Source organism: Juglans microcarpa x Juglans regia, chromosome 3D, assembly GCF_004785595.1.
Source record: "Juglans microcarpa x Juglans regia isolate MS1-56 chromosome 3D, Jm3101_v1.0, whole genome shotgun sequence".
NCBI classification, from domain to species: domain Eukaryota; kingdom Viridiplantae; phylum Streptophyta; class Magnoliopsida; order Fagales; family Juglandaceae; genus Juglans; species Juglans microcarpa x Juglans regia.
In genome coordinates, this window is record NC_054598.1 from 5,026,749 (window position 1) to 5,051,421 (window position 24,673).

General features: G+C 37.2%; 3 protein-coding genes and 1 non-coding gene across 4 annotated transcripts; 2 read left to right on the plus strand and 2 right to left on the minus strand.

Moving 5' to 3' along the window:
• The first annotated feature begins 363 nt into the window (after positions 1-363).
• On the plus strand, positions 364-10,561 carry LOC121256332 (phenylalanine--tRNA ligase alpha subunit, cytoplasmic). The gene is made up of 18 exons (XM_041157100.1): positions 364-640; positions 1,379-1,501; positions 1,828-1,920; positions 2,775-2,831; positions 3,818-3,873; positions 4,017-4,109; positions 4,237-4,327; positions 6,262-6,299; positions 6,403-6,441; positions 7,057-7,133; positions 7,206-7,290; positions 7,374-7,470; positions 8,260-8,356; positions 9,501-9,572; positions 9,794-9,860; positions 9,943-10,068; positions 10,208-10,262; positions 10,354-10,561. The coding sequence occupies exons 1-18, from the start codon at positions 494-496 to the stop codon at positions 10,405-10,407; spliced, it is 1,467 nt and encodes a 488-aa protein (XP_041013034.1). The 5' UTR covers positions 364-493; the 3' UTR covers positions 10,408-10,561.
• A 776-nt stretch (positions 10,562-11,337) lies between these two features.
• Positions 11,338-15,150, minus strand: LOC121256331 (transcription termination factor MTERF2, chloroplastic). Its single transcript, XM_041157099.1, has 6 exons — positions 14,424-15,150; positions 13,703-14,111; positions 13,384-13,599; positions 12,983-13,090; positions 12,467-12,741; positions 11,338-12,148 (listed from the first exon to the last, which is right to left on the minus strand). The coding sequence occupies exons 1-6, from the start codon at positions 15,065-15,067 to the stop codon at positions 11,875-11,877; spliced, it is 1,926 nt and encodes a 641-aa protein (XP_041013033.1). The 5' UTR covers positions 15,068-15,150; the 3' UTR covers positions 11,338-11,874.
• Positions 15,151-15,212: 62 nt separating this feature from the next.
• TRNAQ-CUG lies at positions 15,213-15,284 on the plus strand. The gene has a single exon. It is a non-coding gene; the product is annotated as a tRNA-Gln (tRNA).
• A 767-nt stretch (positions 15,285-16,051) lies between these two features.
• LOC121256330 (probable LRR receptor-like serine/threonine-protein kinase At2g16250) lies at positions 16,052-21,586 on the minus strand. The gene is made up of 4 exons (XM_041157098.1): positions 19,109-21,586; positions 18,705-18,833; positions 17,925-17,947; positions 16,052-17,123 (listed from the first exon to the last, which is right to left on the minus strand). The coding sequence occupies exons 1-4, from the start codon at positions 21,046-21,048 to the stop codon at positions 16,513-16,515; spliced, it is 2,703 nt and encodes a 900-aa protein (XP_041013032.1). The 5' UTR covers positions 21,049-21,586; the 3' UTR covers positions 16,052-16,512.
• Positions 21,587-24,673: the final 3,087 nt, after the last annotated feature.

Genomic DNA, 24,673 nt, shown 5'->3' on the forward strand with positions numbered 1-24,673 from the left:
AATTATTTATTATATTTTGTATTGAAATTTGAAAAAGTTGTAATGATGAGTTGAGATGAGTTGGGAGGAGTTGGAGTTTAAGGCTTCGTTTGGTTCCTTAACTACTCTTAACTCATCATTACAACTTTTTCAAATTCCAATACAAAATATAATAAACAATTCAACTTTTTCAAATTCTAAAATAATAATAATATTAAAAAATAATATTCTAATAATATTTTATCATCTCAACTCAACTCAACTCAACTCATTTCAACATTCAAACACACTCTAAATCTTTTTTCCGAAATTCGATTCCAACATTGTAAAAAAAATAAAAATAAAAAATCCAGGCCGGGCCCATTTAGGAATTTGCCCTACCTTTCATCTGCACGATTTACGCACATAACCAACAGCAGTCGTCTTTCGTCCATGGTGCTTAGAGAGAAGAGAATAAATTTCCCGATTATATAGGGTAAAGAGAGCTTAGCAGAAACGCAGTTGTGGAGTAGGAATGGCGGAGGAAACGATTCTCGGGTATCTGGCGAAGAACCAAGAAATTGCAGACTCGGGAGAGTTCGCAGCCCAACATGGACTTAATCATGACGACGTCGTCAACGTCATCAAGAGCCTCCACGGTTTCAGATACGTTGATGCTCAGGTTCTAGTGCTCCTCCTTTCCACTCTCCTCTTCATCACTATCTCTTCTGCCTTTCGCTACTCATCGTGATTTTTATGTCAATGTGATTGATGCATGCTATGGACTCCAGTCTTTTTTATACTGTCTTCAGGGAGAGAACAGGAAAAGTTAAAAGTAACTCTCGTTTCCTTTTGGCCAAACCACGAAAATGCGAATCAAGTCCTAAATTTTTATGTTAGCCACGGCTTTTATTTTTTGTTTTCCTAGAAAAATTCCCGTTGGCTCTGATTTGTAATTCATTTTATAAATCTATGTTTATGCTTGGAGCATCATGGAATTTATGTTTGGGACTGTTTTCGTGTATAGAATGTATGGGGTTTGCAATTACAAACCCGTAACTGCAAATATGAATTCATGGACCCGTTCATCGGGTTAACTTAAGAGAATTAGTCGGTACTGATAATTCAAATATGTGTGTCAACATAACTAATTTCGGGAAAAATAAGATTAATTAATTACACTAGGGACGGGAAGAGGATAATTTTGATGCATAGAACTAAAATCTCGTGAATAGCCGGATGATTCGGTGTGGTCATTCTGTTGTATAGAATCTATGGATGTTTTGTGGAATCACGCTCTTTCACATGATTGACCCGTGTTATTTGGTGTAGTCTCACATTATCATCTCCAAAATCTCCCATGGAGTTTTAGTGGATGTTAATCAATTTTCCCTGCTTCTGTGGCTTGAGAATCATACAGGACATAAAGAGAGAGACGTGGGTGCTAACTGATGAGGGGAAGACGTATGCTGCCTCAGGATCACCTGAAGTGCAACTGTTCTTGGCAATACCTCCAGAGGGTATCCCGTTGGAAGAGTTGCAGGTGAGTACTGTTCTCTTATACTGAAAAGTGCTTCGGAAATTGTGAAGTATACTATGACAGCTGCTCTGTCTTCAGAGCACTGAGTTCATAGGCATAATGTAGCGATTAATTCATTTTAATGAAGTTTAAAAGGGGAAGGGGGATATACCGTGACTGGAGTGTGAACTCCATGCCACTTTACAATATATTTTTTTTCTAATTTATAGTAACTTGTGTTTCTAATCAATCTTGGGTCTAGTCTTTACTTATTAAAAAAAATTGTTTTTGTGAAGATTCATATTGCGACTGTTAGTTATTCGTCTCTTGAAACTGATTTTTGGATGCAGAAAAAGCTTGACCCGCTGCTTTTCAAGATAGGTCGTGCCCAAGCGGCAAAGAATAAGTGGGTGGAGATGGGAAAGCAACTAGTATCCAGAAAGGTATCATACACAGAGTTTTTGAGTTACTTAAATATGCTAGATTCTTTGTTGTTTTTCTTTCCAGGGGGTGGGGTGGGGGGATGGGGTTCCTGGATATGTCTTATGAAGTCCTGAACTGGTGACTATAATACAAAACCTGCAGGTTCCTTTTTTAATTTTGTTTTTATCTCGTATTATATAATGTTATTTTTTAGGGTTTCCTTGTTGAGCTTTTGTACCCTATCCACTATTTCTTCAATTGATTTTTTGTTTTTTTGACAAGTAAATGGCAAAAGAATAGTTCGCTTTGTGGCCAACGTGCGGCTGTGTATTTTTGTTATAAAGCTACTAATCATAATTCACTGACATGTTGAGGTCTAATAAAGATCCACTAGTATACAACCATATCATGCCCAAATCTCCTTGCTTTCATTTTCATGACTTTACTTACTTGTTTGCATAATTATCATTCTTGTATCTGAGGAAAGGGTAGAGGTAACTTACATAACCTAGATCGGTATTGTTGTTTGTGGACAAATTATGTGAACTTGGAATAGCCATAAATACATGCAATGTGTACTTCATGGCCGGACAATTTCTCTGATGGTGGAGGTTATTGAATATATGGTTTACTGATTAAAAAAAAAAAGGGTTTGTCAATGGTGTTTTTCTGGCTTCCTTTTGTTATATAAGCTTGAAAGTTTCGTTTTCAAGTATGGGTCCAGGGAAGCTTGTTTATTTAAGATGCTCAATCTTGTATTCTGTCGTTACTCACTCATACTGCACATTGTTTTACCGTTTTCTATATAAGAATCACTGTAAGGTTTTACTTATATATAAAAATAAAAATTACTGTAAGCTGTTATGTGCTGTAGGTCCAGCATGTGGATGATACGGTCAAAGATTTGCTTCTACAGATAGAACGTGGAAAGGTGCATAAGAAATGCAATGAATTTTCTATCATTGATATAATTTGTGCATCTCATGTTAATTGGTTTATGCCTTTATTGCTTGTACTTAGTATATTTAAAATAAAAAATGTATCAACCCATTTCTTCTTCTTCTTCTTCTTCTTCTTCTTCCCCCCCCCCCCCCCCTCCCCCACAAAAAAAAGAAAAAGATCATTTAATGAGTAGTAATAGTGATTGAAAGGGCTTCAGGTATTTATTTTTCTTCTGATAAGTTGAAACTGCCAGTCAATTATTGAGATGATAGTACTTATAAAAAATATATATATATTGAGATGATAGTTTGGCAATGTACGAATGGGCTATGGCAAGGGGGGAGATGGAATTTGATGTATTATGAAGCCTTTCATGTAGGGGGCCTTGGTTAAAAGTGAGAGAGGCATTGGTATAACATTAAGTAAAGATGGTGTTGCAGCGCGTGCATTTTGGAGCACTTTGATTGTGGTGGAATTGAACCACTATTTCAGAGATATTGGCTGTCAGGTTTCACAGGTAGAAAGATGCCTGAAGGTGGGGGTTTTGATGGGATTACTCCCTCCACTTCGTTAATTTGAAGCGAAGTTGAGATAGGAGATAGGTTTTTTGGAATTTTTAATCTCTCTTTCTCCCCCAACCCACCCCCTGGGGGGGGGGGGGGGGGGGGAACTATTACTAGTTCATATTTATGCCTTGATAATTTTTCCATGTCCACTTAGGCCCCTTGGATATGGGACTAGGACACCAAAATAAGTGAAATAAGTGTTGCCTTTCTATCCGATCCGATGTCCCTAGCAATTTCACTCTGTTACCAATACACCATTTTAAATTATAAAAAAAATGGTTTTCCATCCCTAAGAGTTGGCGGGTCCTCGACTTCCTTTCCCTCTGTAATATGATAGTTCTTATTCATTATCTTTTTTGCCTTTTTGGAAAAAAACTCATCAGAACATTTTCACTTTCTGTGATTCCAGGTTATTGACCAAGATGATATCAAGGCTCTCAAAGGAAGAAAGCTTATTGCTACACAGTAATAATCATTTTTCCTTGTGTTTAATCATACTTTATTGGGGCTCTGGAACACCCCCCCCCCCCCTCCCCTCCCCCAAAAATTGTTTCTTTGGTACTCCATTTAATAAAACACGTTTCTAATTTTTAACTACTTGTGTGTAGGACATGGAATGGATACTCAGTGAGAAAGGGTCCTGAATATGCTCCACAAAGAAAGAAATTTGCTGCTGATTTGACTCGTGAGATGCTTCAGAGGTATAACTTGCTCAGGCTAATCATGTATACTCTATAGATGATACGAGCATTTTACAATATATATAGTGGCAAACAGTTGTTATGATAATCTTATCTTGGACATCTTGCGTGGTTTTGTGTTACTTAGTGGTGAATGGAAGAACTTAGAGTTCAAAGAGTATAACTTCAATGCAAAAGGTCAGCCTATTGAAGGTGGTCATCTTCACCCACTGAACAAGGTAAGAATATGATTTTCTTTTTGTATCATCTCTTCTCTTTCTTTTATTCTATTTATAATGAGTACCAAACTGATCACAGTAAATACGTCCTGAGAAGCAACTCCGTCAATTTTCATGTAACTATATAACAGAATTCAAGAGAACAAAAATATGCAAAATCTGTGAGTAATGTCATCAGTGATGCAAAATGATCCCTTGGTGCAACGGAAATTCTTGATGCCATATGGATACAGATTAGGACCTCTTTTTATAAATTTAGGGCTCTGCCGTGGGTTGGTTCCCTTGTCATAAAAAAAAAAGGATACTTAGTTATTAATTTGGTTCAAAAGATAAGATAAGCAATAAGCATCAAGAAGTTTAAAGAGACATGTAAAACTTGTTGAGAAGAAATAATAGTTAGCAAAGAACCACATGCATCCCCATAATATTATGGTGTATGAATCAACACTACAATCTACCGTGTTTAAAGAATATGGCAACTCTTGAAAAATTTGAATAAGATGCAGCAGGGACATCCTAATTATAGTTTTATTTTATTTTATTTTATTTTTATTTAGATGTTGGGGAACCTCTCCAAGGCAGAGGGCCCTTCGGACCCACCCCAGCAGAGTAAACCCCGGTCTCGTGCACCGTACCCTTGGAATTTTCCTTACACGGAACTGATTAAATCGCTGGCTTTTCATCAGGGGGTGTGGTCCCAAAGGATTGTTTACATCTATGAGGTGTTGAACCTTGGACCTTAAAGAGATTGATATCCCAAAACCAAGGCCTTCACCACTTGGGCCAACCCTTTGGGGTTCTAATTATAGATATAAATCGATCTTTGGTTTAAGAGATAAATAAGAAGCATCAAGAGACTTGAAACGACTTCTAAGACTAATTCAGAAGCGATGTAGATATCAAAGGAGCACATTCATACCCCACAAAATGATGTTGAGAGTATGGGTCAATTGCAATTTACCATGTTTATGATTCATAAACATCCTCAAAATGCCATCAATGTCACAAATTAATCATCTCTCCTTAGAAAAAGAAAACCAAGAACCCCTTTTCAGATTCTTTTTTTTTTTTTTTTTTTTTTTTTCATTTCAACTTTGACCTTAGACTATTTTCAAATAGGAAAATGATCTTTGCGGGCCTAGGATGTGCAAACCCTTTGAAAAAAGTGGGGACCCACCTGAAAAACCCACTTTTTACAACCCCTAGGAGTTGGGTCAAGGGGTAAAGGCCTTGGGCTTGGAGGTATGCTCCCCCTAGATCTAAGGTTCAAATCCCCTTGGTTGCAAAAATCTCTAGGAGTCATTAGACTGGGGGATTTTCCCTTGAATTACCTGAGGTGCATTGGGGAAAACTCCTTGCCGAGGGCCTATGCACCTTAGGATTAGTCGGGATGCTGTTCCTGGTGCCAATAATTAAAAAAAAAAAAACCCCACTTTTTATGGCGGGCCCCACATTTTTTTCAAATGGCTTGCACGGGTCTTCGATGCCCGACTTGTATCTAGCATTACTCTTTAAAATAATATCAGAAAAATGAATTTATTGTAACTTTAAACATGTCCCAGCAATTTCCTGTACCAGCAATTTTAGTTAATTTACATTTATTGGACACATCTTATTGTCTCCTAGCTGTACATGTGTCAGATATGTATCATACATGGATGTCTCATCACTTTTGAAGTATCTGTGCCTTAAATCTGGATCTATTATGTGTACTTGGAGTGCACCTTTGCACTTTTTAATGAAATTTTAATTGCTCATAGAAAAAATGGTTAGGTCTGGACCTCTCTTGGTTGACTGAAGCCTTTACTTTTCTTCCCAAGCTCTTGGACTTGATTCTTGTGAATGCCATATAAACTTTGATATAGTTTTGGACATTGAGGTCCCTGTTGTTATTGTTAATATGATAATGCTTCTGCATGGCTCCCAATTTGCAGGTTCGACATCAACTTAGGATGATTTTTCTTCAGATGGGGTAAGATGTGAGCTTTGTAACATCCCGCACATTTGTGTTTTGGCATCATACCTATTTTTAAGTTTGATAATTTTTTTTTAGCTCCGTCTGCTCCTTGCTGCAGGTTTGAGGAGATGCCTACAGACAGATTCGTTGAGAGCAGGTGGCTTTTCTTTCCTTCTTTTCTTGGAAAATTAGCTTATCTCTATGTGTAACTATTTATTTTCACTTGTGATAGGAGGTTCCACAGTTTTACTTTTATCTGGTCTCAGATCCCTAAGTGGATGCTTTGTCAGAAAAGATATTCAAATGTATTCTAATATGAAATGGTGAATAGAGAGCATTAATTGCTCTATGATGCTTTCTTAAATGTAAAGAACAATTTTTATTTGAACAGAATTTTGAGAAGCCTTCATAATCTCTTAGAAATATTATTTTCCTAATGTCATAAGACCCAATATATGTTCGATTCTATTGTTTTAAACAGCTGGTCTCACTTAGAAAGCTCCAATGCATTTAGTGCTTGGTAGAGCAATGAACTTAGATTACAAAATATGCATACCGGCTCATTATTTTTTTATTTTATACTTCTGGGGGCAAATTTTGATATATTTCCAAATCTTTTGTTATGTTTTCTTCTTTTGGATTCTAATTATTGCATCCCTCTGTTTAATAAAGATTTCTTACTTCTCAAAAAAAAAAAAATATTATTGCATCCCTCTGCTTTAAGAGTCCAGTTTTGCAACGCTCTTATTTCCTGTTTCTGTTTCACTTGCAGTTTCTGGAACTTTGATGCACTGTTCCAGCCTCAACAACACCCTGCCCGTGATTCACACGATACATTCTACATGAAAGGTTTGTGTCACTTGATTGCTTGACCTGCTCCATCCTTTTTCCTTCTGATATTTACTTGTCATTCACATATAGTTCCTGCCATCACAAAGGAACTACCTGAAGATTATGTTGAGCGGGTGAAGCGTGTTCATGAGTCTGGTGGTTATGGGTCCAGAGGGTATGACATTTTCTTTCATATTTATTCAGTTATTTGTTCTGGATGTCTCTGCATTATTACTCCATCATTATCCTCCCCTGCAGATATGAATATGATTGGAACAGAGACGAAGCAAACAAAAACCTTCTGCGAACACACACAACAGCCATTTCAACCAGGATGCTTTACTTGCTCGCCCAGGTGCTGTACTGTTTTAATGTGTCCGTTCAATTTACTATTTCATTTCAATCATAAACTATTGTCACTAAGATAAGTTTTAAGGGGGAGGGAGAGGAGGAATTGTCTTCTTATATGCTAATTATTTTTTTAAGCTGGTATCCTTATTTGTAATGCCTTAGGTTGTATTTGTCTTGAGGAAAATCAAGGCAAACTGAGAAATTCTGCAAAAGATTTAGTTTTTATCCTTTCTGGTGATAGGAATTTCTTGACAATCTTAAAAAGAAAGTCCTATATAGTAGGTGACGAAGGAAAGTGGCTTTCTGGATTTTCTTTCAAAGAACAGATTTTTTTCCTGTAAAGGCACAAACAGAGAGTTTGGGGCTTACAATTTGACTTGGGACATTCTATGATGCAAATTGTTGAGAATGCAGATTGTCAGTACCTTTATTATTCAGCTCACTGCAAACAAACTGGGAAATTAAAAAACAAATAGTGAGAAATATTTTAGTAGTCTTTTCGGTATTGTTTTCTTTCCTGGTGAAACACAGCCTTTGGGCGATCATAGTTCTGAGTCGTTACCTTATTAGTGTTGGTAATTTGCTACAGCATGTAAAATTATCATCCCTAGAGCCTGGGCTCCTTTGTCTTCCTGAGTCTACCTCCTTTTTCTTTGTTAATATACGAGAGTTGGATTATAAGGCTTTAAATAAGTCAGTCAAATTACCGATTAAATAAAAAAAGTACAGTCAAATTAAATAAATCCCAATAAACTGTTCATAATTTTTTTTCCTCTACTGATTATGTATGCAGAAACCGTTTACTCCCAAAAGATACTTCTCTATTGATCGTGTTTTCAGAAATGAAGCGGTAGATCGAACTCATCTTGCTGAGTTCCACCAGATAGAAGGTATTTACAAGCTATTAAATATGTGATTGTGTAACCTACACATCAATATACATTATTTTTTTATAGGTAGGATAAAAAATTTATTAATCTGAAGAAAGGGTATTACCCCAATTCATTATACAGGAGATCCAACTAGCTAGGAAAAGGGAAAAGTGCAAGTTAATCTTAAAAAGAAGAAATAGAAAATGAACACTGTTTTGGATCACTATCCAATGAAAGAGGGTTATGAGGAATGAGGACTTGAGCTCCGACACCCTTTTTTCACCCTCCTCAAAGCTACACCCATTTCTTTCACATCAAATCCTCCACAAGAAAGAAATATTGGGATTAGAATGTCCTTGGATGTTCACTGGTAGTATAATATTTATTATGTCGGGACAGTCTATCATTATACTTTAAGACTTGTTAGTTCAAAGCATTGGTATATGATGTGAGTGTTCTAGTTCCTGCAACTGTCACCATTCGTCAAATGTCCGATTGAAGCCAAACCTGTGTTTCTATTTTCGGGTTATACTGGGTTACCTACCTTGCAAAAAATGGTCGGTATACTAATATTCTCAAGTTAGGTCGAGTACCACCCGACTTTACTGACCACCTTATTCTGAAAACAACTTGACATTATTACTGTAATAGAAGGGGACGAACTGCCCGTGTTCACCTCAGCCTGTCATAGTACTCTAGATTGGATTGAGGGTTTGTAGGTGATCATTTTTGTATCCAACGTCTGGATCCTTGAATTGGCACACCAAACATTCTAGTTTCAGGTTTGGCTGGATTATTTGTGGCTATTTACAGAATGCTAGGCTTAGCTGGTATTTTCTGGTGGGCTAATTTTCACGCAAGTTGCCTAGCACGCTTAGGCATTGCTCTTGTATATGCCTCGTATACTTGGGCTGTTGCCTATTCTTATGATCAATAAAATCTTGTTTACCTATCAATTTTTTTTCTTTCCACTCAAGTTGCAAACCTCCAGGCTAAGTGCTAGTTGCTTTTCATGTTGACCTGATGAACAGCCTCTGTTCATTGTTAGCACTGCTGGGACTCAGTCTGGACTCGGTTGCAGTGTTAGTGGTAACTAGTGTTAAAACCTAATGGAAATTATGATATTCTGCTTTTCATTAATTTATGACCTATCTGGTTTCAGGTCTGATATGCGATAGAGGACTTACTCTTGGTGACTTAATAGGAGTCCTGCACGACTTCTTCTCTCGTCTGGGTAATATGCGAACATTTGCTGAAAATTCATTATGTGCACTTCATCAAAGAAGTTAGCACTTGCATTTCTTCTATAATGAAGATTGATGATGGTTTTGTTGGGTATAAACTATTGCTATAGTGGACATGGAGAATTAATTATTAATGACGGTATTGTATATTTGAGGCAGTGCTATAATAAAAAAAGTTTTTGACATTTTTAATCCCGTCTCTTGTTTTCAGGCATGTCCAAGCTGCGTTTCAAGCCTGCTTATAACCCATATACAGAACCTAGCATGGAGATTTTCAGGTACTGAATTATTAGTTTATCTAGCAAGGCTGTTTCAACCTTGGCTTTGAGAACTTTCATGTATTATCCTTTATGCTATCAGTTATCATGAAGGCTTTGGGAAATGGGTAGAGGTTGGAAATTCTGGAATGTTTAGACCTGAGATGTTGCTTCCTATGGGATTACCAGAAGATGTTCGTGTTATTGCCTGGGGCCTTTCCCTTGAAAGGTAAGATAAATTTGTTGTTAGTTCAAGAGAGAGAACGAAGAGTTGAATAGATTTCAGTAGGAAAGGGAATGTCTAATACAAGCTTCCGTTTAGACAATGCTAAAAATTTGACAGATTCTTTTTCCTCTCTTAAAACCAGACCGACTATGATCCTTTATGGCATTAATAACATCAGGGACCTGTTTGGGCACAAGGTAATTACTTTATGCTCTTACTGTCTTGATGGGATTTTGTCCAATCATGGATTTAGTTCATTCATTTTTGCCTCTTGTTTTTTTTTTGCAGGTGGATCTTGGTCTCATCAAGGCAAACCCCATATGTCGACTAGGAGTTGATTGAGGGATGGTGCTTTTGTATTTCTGTTGCAAAAGTTTTCCTTTTATTTATAATCCCTTGCTTTTCTGAAAACATTGGATCGATATTATTAGCTAAAGTAACGGGGAAACACTTGTTCTTCATCCCCTTATAATAATTATTTGCTTGATTAGATTCATCTCAACGCCCCTTTTAAGTATTTGTTGACTTTACATGCACTATGTGAGTTTTTCTAAGTGGTGTAATTAGTTGAAGGCTATGATTATGTTGAGGCACCTCACACTGTAGTAGAGCATATCGCCCCTGAATATATAGCTAAAACGGGGAGCGATCTTGCAGTTTCAAAATTTAACTACTATTATATTTTCGTTGATCTTATTTAAGGGATGTGTGGATTCAATGCGGAAAAGATTATATGTATCTCTTTTTTTTTTTTTTTTTGAGTGGCACCGGGTGTCTAGGAATAGTGTCCCAATTAATCTCGGGAGTGAACAAGTCCTCGGTAAGAAGTTTTCCTCAAATGTATCTCGGATAATTTAAAGAGAAAATCTCTCAGTCCGATGACTTCTAGAGATTGTTTGCACTCCATAGGATTTGAACATTAGACCTAGGGAGAGCATATCCAAAGTCCAAGCCTTTACCACTTGAACCAATTCTTAAGGATTTATATATCTCTTTTTAATGACCATTATTGCATCATCTCATCTCTTGATGTGTTGGTATTAATTGATTAAATAAATTACTTCTATTTATATAGCAATCATTTGATACTACCGACAGGAAGTGATAGTTAAAAGGATGGTAAATAAACCTTAAATTTTGTGAATGATACAAGCCATAGGTCAGTGAGATACCAACTGTTATCCTTCGTTATCATAGGCCACGGAGAAGCCATATATGGTGGCAATGTTTATACGGCGAGATCCATCTGAAAGGAGCAAACCCCATTGATTGTTAATCAATTCGCGTTCTTCTGCATTGGCATATCTACGAGATGGTCAGATATAAAATTCAAACCCTAGTCATCGATTTGATGTTGAACATAGGAGAAGAAGAACTATGTTATTAGCACTACATTTCTTCTTCTTTTCTAACATCAAAGTAAAGGAAATGCCAGAGGGGCGTCTGCAGAAACATGGCGCTGCCACTACGGAAGGTAATACCAGCTGTGATGGAGCTTGAACCTCGAGTAGAGCGTGCTGACCCGCATATAGGAGTCGTGACTATTTCCGGCTCGCAGGACGAGTTCTGATCCTCGTAAAGGAAGTTGTTTTTCCTTTCCCAAGAAGACTACCGTCGTCTTTCCATACCAATGCATCTCTCTCTCTCTCTCTCTCTCTCTCTCTCTCTCAAAGGGTTTGCCAATTTTTATCGCAGAATGCACGTCATTCTGCATTCCTGAAGCACGTCTATTGCCTTCCAAGAACACCCAAAATTCTGGGATCCGCTGGTTTTGACCTCAAAACACAAATTATTAGTATGCCACCGCCCTTAGATGGATTGAGTTTCATAATTACTCTCTTGCCTCGCTACCACAGAGGTGTTAACGTTCTCTGCAGGATCGTCAGTTGCCTGAGAAGCAGGGAGATCGTCATAGATAAGACCAGCTTCAAACCTTCTACGCTTCTCCACAATAGCCTCAACCTTTTTCTCAAACTCTTCATCAGTGCTAGCCAACATGTAGCGCAGCTTTAAGTTTATCTGCTTCTCCACCAAAATCTTGTGCCTTGGAATTATTCGGCCATCAAGAGAATAGCTAAAAAACCTGCAGAAATTTCATTATAACATAAAGCAAAGAAGATCACAGGTAGTAAGAAAAAATTTAAAAACAAAGCAAAAACTAGAACCAACACTTGATTCTGTCGCCCAAAAGCTTGAAATGCTGTGCCATGTTTCTGAGCCAAACAAGGATCATTTCTGAATTTTCAAATTTTAAGACTAGGACCTTGATCTCATTCAATTATGGAAGGTCCTTTACTTGACATTGAACATGATTGATCATCCAACTAATTTTAAGAAACAGCATGAAGAAACATAGGCAAGAGTTTAAAATTAACTCAAGGTCAACACAGTTCTGTGTTACCTGGGAAACTCGATGAGATCTTGCAGAGGGCGGACCATAGTTCTCCTCAAGTAACGATACTTGGGACGGAGGACATCTACGTTGTACCGGAGCAGCATGGGAAAATCAGCAATCATCTCACCCAGTTGTCGAGTATGTATGCCAAGTGACAGAAAATATTTCACATTACCCTCGAGCTTTTTCACTATGCTGCAACCTAAGAGTTCTGGTGCCAGAGCTATAACCTTCCCAATATCCCTCTCATTGACCCCAGCTTTAGTCATCAAGAAAATGACCTGAATTATACCCGAATTTCAGTAGGTCATGAGAGGTTGATATTATATATAATTGTCCTGGACAGGTAGTACAAGACAGCAGAAACAAATATAACCAACTAGCATTTTCATGCAAGCATTAATCGTGAAAAGTCAGAAAAGGTCCCAATCTTCTTAAATTCGTCTGCTTTTCATTTTTTTTTTCCTTAGCTTTTTTTTTTTTTTTTCTTTGGTGTGGGGGGATTGTAAGAAAGAAACAAACCACAGGCCGGATCTTCTTGTGGAGACTGTATGTTAGTAATGCAGGAAACTTTACAAGCATGTTGCCAATTGCATCACCTCGAACGCCTATGTCCTGAAAAAATTGCACCTTCACGATGAAAGAAAAGTGAATATCAGTTTACAATTTAGTTTGTGAACGGCAACACAATCTGATATAAAATGTGTCCGCTTCATTCTTCAAAGAATTCATTAAGCATGTATGTCAAGAATAATTACTGGGAAATTAATATAAGGAGAGAAAGTCTCAAGGAATGTGACCAGAATTATTAAGAGGAACTCCAAACAAAAGAATTCCACAAGTTTGCAAGTCAACCCAAGTAATAATATGTTATTTACAACAATTTCGAAACACATGCACAACATAACTAGCAAGGGGCATACCTTTGGCACAATGGTCGCCTCCAAATCTACACAGAAAATTATTGGCTTAACCATAAGCATTCTCTTCATACCATCCCGGGAAATCCCGTGGTAGTACAGATACTTAACAAGAGGCTTCCATCTTTCTTCAATGCTACAGCCCATCAAATATGGTTTAAATGCTAGTAATTTGCCAACCTCCTCGGTACAAAGTCCAAATTCCTTTAGATAACGAACCTGGAAAACATGAGCAGGGTCTCACTCAATGTCTATACAAAGTGGTTAGCACAGTGGCAAAGAGACTCCAAAATCATGAATGAGCATTGAGGGACTCGGATACCTTTTCAATCATCTCTTCCAGAGTATAGTAGCCAAGTACCCTGGGATAATCGAAGACCATCGTTCCAAAATCCTTGTCATTCATACCCATATCCAAGAATAACTGGACACGTGATCGCAATTCTTCCATGCTGTAAGACAGCAACTGGGGACACCGGCTCACAACATAACCCATCCAAACCCTCCTAACTCCATTGCTCTCTAGATAATCAACGATCTCATCCAATTCATCATTGCTGAGCTCCAAAAGATTCTCTCCGGCTTTGGTGAGCGTAACCCCAAGAAATTCCCCCTTGACATGAATCGACTTCAACCACTCAACTACACGTCTTATGGACTCAATCTTCCCCCTTGACATCGAAATTAGCTTCCCGATTTTCGGATACGACACTGAATTATGTTTCAACCACCTGTAGAGAATTCAGGAAACAAAATCAGCATAATAAGCCTTTTAAACCCCTTCTTTCACATCGAATCGCCAGCTTCAATCCAACCAAAATGACAACTTGGGGTATCAAATCGAAACATATATATAACTTCATCGCAAACAAAATAGGCTAGATAGTCCATTCATGAAGTACGAAAACTCAACAAATTTAGGCTGCAATACCGTAATAAATAAATTAAAAAAAAAAAAAAAAAAAAAAAAAAGGCCGTTTCGACGCCGGAGTAAACCAAAACTACAACAAAATGTAACCAGTTTAGCTCTTTTTCCTTCCTACCTTATAAGGGGCACTACGTTAGAGTCCTGAATGACGGTCTTGGCCCGGAAGTTGAATGTGGATTCGGAGAACTCAGGCAAGCGCTTCATGGCCGCGGCCTCGACCATGACATAATCAATGAAAGCAGCGAGCCTATTAGTCAAATTGGTTATGTATGTGATTCCAAACTTGCCCTTTCGCATGGCTTCCTTGAAAATCTCAGCGGTGACCTTGCGGCGAATGTCTAGGGCCCGAGCTATAACCTTGTGGTCGTCTTCCTCCTCACCGCCAGCTTCGCCTTGTAATAGGGTCCGCAGAGGCGGCAGAGAAGTATGGACGTCGGGGTCGCTGGGGGACTGGACGTAGATGGAGCCGGGGAACTGTGGGGTGCGTTTGGTTGCGAGAGAGAGTTGTAGAAGCTGGGATTGGTCATCTTCTTGTTGTTCAGGAATAGAGTGGTCATGGTGTCGGTATTGGGGAGGTGGCTCGGGGGAGGGGTCTTGGGAAGGGGAGAGGTGGCGGAGGAGAAGGACGGTGGATTTGGAGTTGTGCCTGCGGAGGAGAAGGCGGTCTTGGTTCGGATGGTTGAGAGAGGAGGAGATGATGGTTGAGTTAGGATATGGAGGGAGGGAAGGGCAGTGAGTGTGGGGTGGACAATACAGCATTCTTGCTTGGGCATGCCTATACGCTGATTCTGTCGCTCAAGTGCCAATGGTAATAATGGAATTGGATAGAGGAAGTGGAAAAATGAGAGAATACATAAACTATTTTTTTAATCAAATAAAATGTTTTGCACTCGACAAACAACAAGGTCCCATGGTCTAGTGGTCAGGACATTGGACTCTGAATCCAGTAACCCGAGTTCAAATCTCGGTGGGACCTTATCTCTCTTTTTTCCCCTTTTTATCTTTTGTTAATTGCGTCGTTTCTATTAATGCCTTAATGGGGCTAGTTTGGTCATCCAAAATCAAATTATTTCATTTATCTAATTATTATAATTTTTTTAATTTTATATACAAAATATAATAAAAATTTTAACTTTTTTAAATCCTAAAATAAAAATTATATTATAATAATATTTTATTTAAATTTCAACAAAACATCTCATATAATCTTATCTAAATTGCGTAACCAAGCAAATGCTTAAGTATAATAAATGATTAGAGATCGATATATACTTTATCAAGCCATTATTTACATTCTTCCAATCCAATTTGTTTCCATTTCCCTTTCTTCTTGTTTCTACTCTGAAGAACCAAATATTCTAGCAAAACCAAAAACTGCAGAACCATGTTTTCTTTTTTGTTTAAATTCAATTGAGGACCTGAGCTGAGATTTTTAACTGTAGCCATTAGCTGCCATGGTAAACAATTCTCTAAATTAAAACGTTATAAGAACTATTATTTCAATTGGTAGTATAGTCAAGAAAATATGAAAATTTTAGATCTTATTTGTTTTCACAAATAAGATGAGGTGTTATAAAAATTGAAAGTTGAATAAAATATTATTAGATTATATTTTTTTTAATATTATGTTGTTTGGAAATTTCAAAAAGTTGAATTATTTATTTTATTGTATGTGAAAATTTAAAAAAGTTGTAATGATTAGATAAAATGAAATAAAAAATTTTGTGAAAGTAAACAAAGCCCAAGTATAATCTTTCATCTGAGTTTTCCTTTTTCCTTCGCCCTTCCCTCATTTTGCACCAAACTAAGAATCCAATTCGAATCTAACAACCTTTGACAATTACAATTTACATCCCACGAGAGGACAAAAAAGAAAAAGAAAAAAATAAATTCCAGCTAAAAATTGTAGCTTGTTCCATCCAAGAAGAACATGCTGTCAGAACATATAAGAATCCTATTTATCATTGGCACCCATTAAACCCTCCTTTGAAAATTCTTTCTATCCAGACCCATCCACTAGATAAATGCACCCTCCGAAGATGATAATTTTCATGAAACCTCTGTATCTGTCTCCATTGACAGGCTCGAAATCCCACTTATCTCCACGATAAGAAAGGCATGCAGGGTACCAGCAAACAAGCACTCAAATGGGAAGCCTGCTGTATTATTGACAAAGAATCAAGACCACTCGTTCCTCCAATGCCCTATTCCTGATCTGGTCTTTCTATATCAACAGATGGTTCGGGGAATATCTCCTTGGAATGTCTGTGCGAGGATGAGAGTTCACCCCCACCATGTTGGTCACTGCCTTGTGACCGCGTGGTTCCTGAATGTTTCAAGCTACTCGTTCCTTCTGCTCTATGAGTTGAGGCTGCTGGAATTACTGTAACATCAGATGAGCTCTGGCGCCAGCTACCAAACAGAGTAGCAGCATTCCAAGACCTTCTGGAAGAGGTAGTTCTAAGCCTTGCAGAGCTGGAATTTTCTTCCCTGACTACCTTCAAAGGATTTTCCAAAGCTCTAAGGATGTACATCATTTGGGGTCGTCTTGAAGGCTTTGGATTTAGGCAAGACCTGGCAACAACAGCAATGGCCCAAACTTCCTCTAATAGATCCTCATCTATGATCAAGGATGGATCCACAATTTTTGTCACAAGTTCCTTATCATTTATACTGATGTATGGTAGTGTATTGTCTAACCATTCCTTAACTTGGGAATCACTAGTGGCACTGATTCCAAGTTTACCGGTTACTAGTTCGAGTAACACCTTGCCAAAACAGTAAACATCATAGGAGCATATTGCTGTCAGTGGACCTAGACATTCAAGAAAAAAGCAATTTTAGTACTCAACTACAGGGGTAATCTAAATGACATAAAGCACTCCAGCAAATGTAAGTCTTAAACTTTAAAGCTTAACGGGAAAATAATAATAATAATAATAATAATAATAATAAAAGTCTTTAAACTTTTAAGCATTCCAGTTTTTTTTCTCTCTTTTTGTTTGGGTCACTGCAGGTCAGGCAAACTATGAGAGTCTTCAGAAACAAACAATTAAAGAAAGTATGAGCTAGGAAGTTATCTATAAAAAAATTGACTCATCTTGAATCAATTATGATTCAACGATTGCTTGATTCAATTTAAAATATCCAATGACCTCATTCAAACAAAGACAAGCATAGACCACCCAACCTCTCAAGATTTTGACGACCAACCAACTACCACTTAATCATGAGACGTGTTTCCCTCTTACAACCAAAGCCCATGTAAACACTTGTACACTTATCGGTGAAGGATATCCAAGTTCTTGAACCTACTGCTATGCCGAGTATAACTCCAGATGAAATGACCAGGACTAGTAAACTTGGAATATAAACATGAATGGTTAAGTTTTTTAGACAACGAGGATCATCTATGATGCAAGGAATATGATTTATGCTCCAAGTCCAAAGCTTGAATAGTTCAAAGCATTAAATAACACAAGCCAGATAAAAGGTTATACAGAGGATATAAGCAAATGGCTATTTCTACTCAAATAGATAAAAATCTATGAAGCAAACTAGGAAGCAAAACCGATCTGGAGACTTGATATGAGGGTACAATTAAAAATGTACTTACCAGAAGCACCATGGTCCGATGACCTGCACATAGAGAAGAGGAAAATATCATGAAAATGTTTTTTCTTTGGGGGTGGGGGTGGGGGGCATATAGGCATCATCAATACAAAAAATCTACATCAAAGTTGAAGGCTGATAATAAGGGGGTATGATTTAGTACGTAATAAGCAAGCAATACAGCAACTATACAATGTCTAATATATTTTTGTGATAGCTGTATGGAATGTCTAAATGCAGGTGTATATATGTCTAATATATACATGTGCATTTATGGTGTCATATCAAAATAAAAATTATACTTTTCATTAGCAAGCATGTCACTGCTTTTCTGCAACAAGCATTGTTGACACACCATTTCAAACATTAACCCCCTTCATCAAGTGAATAGGTGAAAAAAAAGGTTCAAGAGGTATGTCATAATTGCATTTTAAAGGCAAAAGAAAACACTATTAAAGCAAGTTAAAAAGAACCCGCACATAATGGTCCAACGGATACAGAAGAAACTACAGGCTGGTTTCCCATTAGTGGCCAACAAGAATGTAGAAAGTAAAATACAACAAGGACCTTAACAAGTGAGTAAATAAGAATTTATATGGCATTCATATCTAAGGTTCTTTTAATCTCATTTCCATGCGCACCTGGTTGATATTAGACCCAAGATTTCAACCTCCACCTCATTCATGCAAGGGGAGGAGGAGATGCAACAAAGCACATCCAGGTATAGTCAAAGTTTTGAAAATTATCAACCATCAACATATGGATCAATCAATAGACTACTTACTGTGGCAACCGCAGCAATCTGGTTATTCTGTTTTGATGAGTATCCCCTTCCTGAGCAACGACCTCACTCAGGCTGCCTAGCCGCACCTCAAATTTATCATCAAGAAGTATACTGCTTGCTTGAACATCTCTTCAATAACCAAAAGAAAGCTATGTCACTACTTCCCCCAATAGAAAGGAACTGTCCTACTGGAAAACTAGTTAGCTGTATTTTCATTCATATTAGGGTACATTCATTTATTAGCATGCCACCAGATAGCCACTGACTTTCAACAAAATTTAAATGCATGTCAAATTTGCTTGCGAATTACAGGTGGACATGAGATATGATATTCTAATCGTACAGACAAACATAAGGGAATAATGGGACGGAAAGAATGGAATGTAACAAGAGTCTTGAAAGACCTGTGCACAAGTGGAGGAGTACATTCATGATGCAGATAACATAGACCCTCCGCAGCTCCTGTTGCAATTTTCAGTCTTGTTATCCAATCCAATGACTGTAAACCATCATCCTCTGAATTGCTTTTCCTGTACAAGGAATTGGACAAATCTCTATTTGGCATATACTTGTAAACCAGGAACTTCTCCTGCTCATTCTCTAGGCAGTGTCCAAAAAAGGGAACCAATCTTGCATGTGAAGTTTTACTAAAGAAATCCAATTCCGAAAGGTACGTTTCCTTTTTAATTGTACGAAGATCGATCCTTTTGATGACCACATTGATCCCATTCTCCAAAACACCCTGGAAGAGATCGCCTGAATGGCCATGTTTGATGAGGCTTGTTTCGCTGAATTCATCTGTAGCTTGAAGCAGTTGCTGATATGTAAATGTCTCTCCTAGACTAGAAAAGTTAATCACCAATCCATGAGGTGGTTCACTACCCTCAGGAGGAACTGGCCCCACACCAACCCCTCTTTGATTTGTAGCACCCCTCTTACGGGTGCATAATAGCAAAAATACGACGAACATGACCAAAAGCACAAAACCAAGTCCACCCAAAACTGCGGCCAATATGATTGTCTTTCTATTGCTCTTTCCCGAATTTCCTGCTGCAGGAGTTTGTGTGGAATTTGGACGTCCAAAATTATCGAAAGTCAGACCCTTCTCTGCATAGAATGATGAGCATTCTACCAAAGTCCTTTGGCTCGACACATTTTGGAGGCAGTTGTTGTCAAGAGATGCATTACTACGTGCATAGTCTGGAACACTGCCTTCAAAGTAATTTCCAGACAGATCAATGATACTGAATCTTCTCAGTGAAGGCGTAAGACCTCCATAGAACATATTGTGAGAAATGTTGAGTATAGAAGCAATGGTATTCAAGTTCGAGCTAGAATTGGTCAACATGCCAGTGAAATTGTTGTTAGAGATATCAAGTAAACGCAACTCAGGCATTGACCACAAGAAGTCAGGGAGACCACCAGTAAAACCATTGTGTCTCAGAACTATTGACTGCAACTGCGTTAAGGGAGCAAACAAATCATCCAGCAACAATCCATCAAGAAAATTTTTCCCAATTATCATATTTTGCAAATTCCTCAACCCTCTCAGATCCATAGGCAACGACCCGGACAAAGTATTGAAGCTGAGGTCAAGGTCAACCAAGTTTTGAAGGTCCCCTAATTGAGGAGGAATCAAAGATGACAAATTATTGCTAGAAAGATTCAAATACTGAAGCTTTACTAGGGTCCCAATGCCTGGGGGAATCGACCCAGATAAGTTATTCGAAGACATATCAAGAAATGAAAGATTTCCTAAAGATGCAATGGGCGCAGGAATCGATCCGGTAAGAAAATTCCCCCAAATATCAAGAACAGAGAGGCGTAACAATTGACCAAAAGTAACAGGAATTTGTCCAGTGAGGTTATTCTTAGATAGGTACAGACTAGTTAAGTTGGTCAAATTTCCAAGACTCGAAGGTAGATCACCATTAACAGAACAAGAACGAAGATCAAGTACTTGGAGGGCCGCCATTCGAAACCCAAACCAATCTGGAATCGGCCCGGGGAGCCAGAAATTCGAAGCATTAAAGGACGACAAGAGCGTCAAATTGACCAAGGCATTAACAGCAAACTGTGGATTTTGCCTACCAATCCGGGTTCTTCGAAAACCAGAAATGTTCAACCCAATGACTCTACCATTCTGGCAAGTCACACCGCGCCAGCCTGAGCAAGGGTCGACCTTTCGGGGCCAGTCCTTGCTTCTTAACCCTAACGACGATCTGAGTTCGAGCAGAGCAGCTCGCTCAGTGTGTGAACTCAGAGGCTCGGTCTGTTCTAATGTGGACTCGAATAGCAACAATAACAAGAACCCAAACGATACTATGCTTCGCCGATCCACCATGGCTTATGAATGCTAACCCAAAGATCCAAACTCACCCATCTCTCTCCCTCTCACACACATATGCATGTTCAACAAGCGTATGTATCCTTGACTACAAGAATCACAAGCAAAGATACCCAATACACCAAAATGCATTTTTAATCTTTCTCGCTCTCTCTCTCTCTCTCTCTCTCTATAAAGGAGAAAAAACAAAAAAACTTACCTCAAACTTTGGCCTCTCTTAGCTTTCCCCTTCTCTCTGCTTTGTAGGTCTCTCTCCCTCTCACTCTTTCTGTCTCTTTATCTCTCTACCTACCCTGTCAATTGTGCAGTTTCTTCGGTTGACAAAAGAGAGGCGGTGGGAGAGAGATCGGGAAGAGAGACAAAATTCTTTAAAAATGGGAAATAGAATAAGAACAATAATTTAGAGAGAGAAAGTTGGCAAAAAACAGAAGCCTGGTCTAGTCAAGATTCAGGAATAGCTTTGGACTCTCGAACTCTCTTGCTCTAATGTAGAACAAGACGCCCCCCCCCCCCCCCCCCCCCCCCCCCCCCCCCCCCCCCCAAAAAAAAAAAAAAAAACCAAAACACAACAAAAACGACAGAGATTAGAGAAATTATTTTGTTTATGATTCTATGAAGAGATGAAGTCTGAGCTGCAGAGTTAAAGTGGTCGACGAGCGCGAGGCAGGGGCTAGACCGCTGGCTAGATGATTGGGCTGACTCTCAAGACACTGAACGAAAACCAGAACCAGAACCAGAAACAGGTCCGCTGCCGGGTGTGTGCCATCAGCGGTTTGACCTCCGTTATTCCGCCCAATCCAAATCTACCAGGGGTTTTTTTTGTTGGCTATAGTTTTTCTTCTCTCTCTGTCTCTGTTTTTTGGAGGGAGGAAGGAAGGAAACTATTTTCTCTCTCAACGGCTTAATAAAGTTGCTAAAGATGACTTTTTTATATTTCTGCACTGTAATTTGCAAAGCAAATGAAAGTCTGTCATTTTCACCTATACTTTTCCGTATCTTTTTCCTTTTCTTTTTATTTTTTTGAAGAATACTTTTCCGTATCTGATTCTCAAGCGAAGCACCAGTCATTAAAGAACTAGTTTGATACTGTACAATTATTTATTATTTTTTATTATTTACTAATATTTATAAAATATATGACATCATCTCATTATACAAATGTAATATAAGTAATTTCGTAGATTAGAGATACCTCAATCCACTTTTTTTTAAGAGAAGAGGCATTGCTACTAATAGTATAGCAAATATTAATTTTTTTAAAAAAAATAATAAGTTAGATTGAACAAGAATGTTTAAAATTAATTAATTAATTTTTAAAAAATACAATGTGTAATAACTAAGATTGTGTGCGTAAAGATGGTTAATATAATCATGTATTGCGTGGGAGATAGATAGGAGTTCAAGACTTTATAGTGATTATAATAAATTCCATTGTGATATTAAAATACATGGCCATATTCTTCCTTTAATTGTTGCATATGTCTCTTGAATGTACAAGGCAATTGAGTGTTGTAATATAAGTTTTTATGTTATCTTTGAATTGCTTATAGTCACCAACTTTATCATTGTTGTTATTTTATTTCTAATTTTTTAAATATTATTTATTAGAATATAATATATATTTTTTAAAATAAAAATAAGTGTTTCTTGACTTTCTTAATTATTGACCATAGACAATTTATAAGGTTTCTTATATATATATATATATATATATATATATATATATATATACACTAACGAAACAACCCTAAATAGATCAAGCTTTTATCAAACTATGAAATAACATCAGTTGTGAAAACAACAACGATGGCAAATAAGTGAAAGTAAATACATACAGATCGATCACCTGACACAAAATTAATATTGTTCGGCAATATGCCTACGTCTATATAACTGTAGATGATTTTATTACTCTGAGAATTTACAAAATACAAATTGAGGCAAAATCTCACTATTCAAAATACTTGTGACGTATTAAATTGTTTATTAAGTACATATTTAAAGTGTCATACGACAGAAACTCTAATTTTTAATTTTCTACATTATTCGCTTGAATAGAGTGTCGATCACGCCTCAAGCAATATCTATATTTGATTCTCGCTCGAGCTACATGTCGAGTGAGGCTCGAGCGAACTCTCTACTTAAGCTTCAATAAAACCACCTATCGCACGAACGTCAAGTAAACTTTTTGCCAGACGCTTTTTCTGACTGTAAACAATGCCAAAAAAAAAATTCCTTGCTCTCGAACCCCTATATTGGCCCAAGCTTGCGCTCCATAGCTCAAACCTTCTAAAAAATCCACCAAAATATCGTAACATATTCTTGTCGAGTCAAATCATCATATGACACTCCAACAAAACCAAAATTCACAAATCCAACAAACAAAACCAAGATCCACAAAACCAACAACAGCATCTATCACTATTCAATTAATCCCACTCATAGCGTAATTGGTATTGAGGATGAAGAAATGTATGAAGTAGATTTCTCAAGTCCTTCATGGCGAATAATTGTGAAAAAAAATCTATTTACGAGCTTATTTATCAATACATCGAACATATCGCCTATTCAAAAACTTACTATATAAGCTAGCATTAAAAAATATTTATATTTTTTTTAACTATAATGGATCATACAGTAGCGTATCTAAACACGAATTTTGAATAGAATAATTGTTCCTTTGTATGCTTTGTTTTTTTCCTTCCGGAAGGTCCTATGAATTTGTGAACATCTTTACAACTCCAAAATCGTAATAATGATGATTCAAAAAAAAAAAAAATAGTAATAATGAGTAAGGCATGGGTGCCGTTTTCAGATATGAATTTGCGAGGATGACATTTATATCCATTATCATTTATCTGTATAGAGAATTAAATGATACGTGAAGCTTCATGGTTTTGAGCTGGCTTTGCAATATCTATTCAATTCTAATATCTGGTTTCATTCATTTTGACTGTTGAGTGCTGTGAATAAGACCAAAGTCCCTTAAATATGGACTTTTCCTCTATTAATTAACCACGAAGAAATAAATCATTTACCTCTCGTCTTCCCACAAAACTCTACTTTTTTAAAATGCAAAGTTAGAATTATTATTGGGGATATACATTTATACAGTTTTTTTTTTTTTCCTGCACAAACCACGTAAAATGATTAATTAAATTAGAATATATTAAAAATAAACTACTTAAAATATACTATTGGAAACTTTATATAAAAAGATAGAATGAAAGCAACAATCTTTTTGTGTGATATAAAGCATATTAGGTTCCCAACCGTTACCAAACGCTATGTTCTTCGATTTTGACAGCTTTGAGTTTTAATACTCAAACTTGAAAACAGCTGGGTCCGCACGTCTGTCTGCTTTTTTTTTTTTTTTTTCCCTTCTTTTGAGGTAGAATAAATTCTATTAATTCATAAAAAAATATTATAATTTTGACACGAGACATATAAAACGTAAGCTAATTACTGCTCTTAAGACTTCTTAATATGTAAATTTTTTTGTGATTGACATGATCTAGTCTATTATTGTATCTCTTTATAGACAAACTGTCTGAGAGACAACATTTTATCCTAATATAGTTTTAACAAACCTCATAGTCTGTCCTAAAATAGAATTAAATAA

What these genes read in the sequence shown, in the direction of transcription:
- LOC121256332 (XM_041157100.1), top strand. Translation starts at nt 494, where the DNA reads ATGGCGGAGGAAACGATTCTCGGGTATCTGGCGAAGAACCAAGAAATT. An exon ending in AGCAACTAGTATCCAGAAAG is followed by an intron (nt 1,921 to 2,774) that starts GTATCATACACA and finishes TATGTGCTGTAG; the next exon opens with GTCCAGCATGTGGATGATAC. An exon ending in ACTCGTGAGATGCTTCAGAG is followed by an intron (nt 4,110 to 4,236) that starts GTATAACTTGCT and finishes TGTGTTACTTAG; the next exon opens with TGGTGAATGGAAGAACTTAG.
- LOC121256330 (XM_041157098.1), bottom strand. Translation starts at nt 21,048, where the DNA reads ATGGTGGATCGGCGAAGCATAGTATCGTTTGGGTTCTTGTTATTGTTG. An exon ending in AGATTGCTGCGGTTGCCACA is followed by an intron (nt 17,948 to 18,704) that starts GTAAGTAGTCTA and finishes CTCTATGTGCAG; the next exon opens with GTCATCGGACCATGGTGCTT. An exon ending in ATCGGACCATGGTGCTTCTG is followed by an intron (nt 17,124 to 17,924) that starts GTAAGTACATTT and finishes TTGAATGTCTAG; the next exon opens with GTCCACTGACAGCAATATGC.
- LOC121256331 (XM_041157099.1), bottom strand. Translation starts at nt 15,067, where the DNA reads ATGCTGTATTGTCCACCCCACACTCACTGCCCTTCCCTCCCTCCATAT. An exon ending in AACGTAGTGCCCCTTATAAG is followed by an intron (nt 14,112 to 14,423) that starts GTAGGAAGGAAA and finishes AATTCTCTACAG; the next exon opens with GTGGTTGAAACATAATTCAG. An exon ending in ACAAGAAGATCCGGCCTGTG is followed by an intron (nt 12,742 to 12,982) that starts GTTTGTTTCTTT and finishes GGTATAATTCAG; the next exon opens with GTCATTTTCTTGATGACTAA.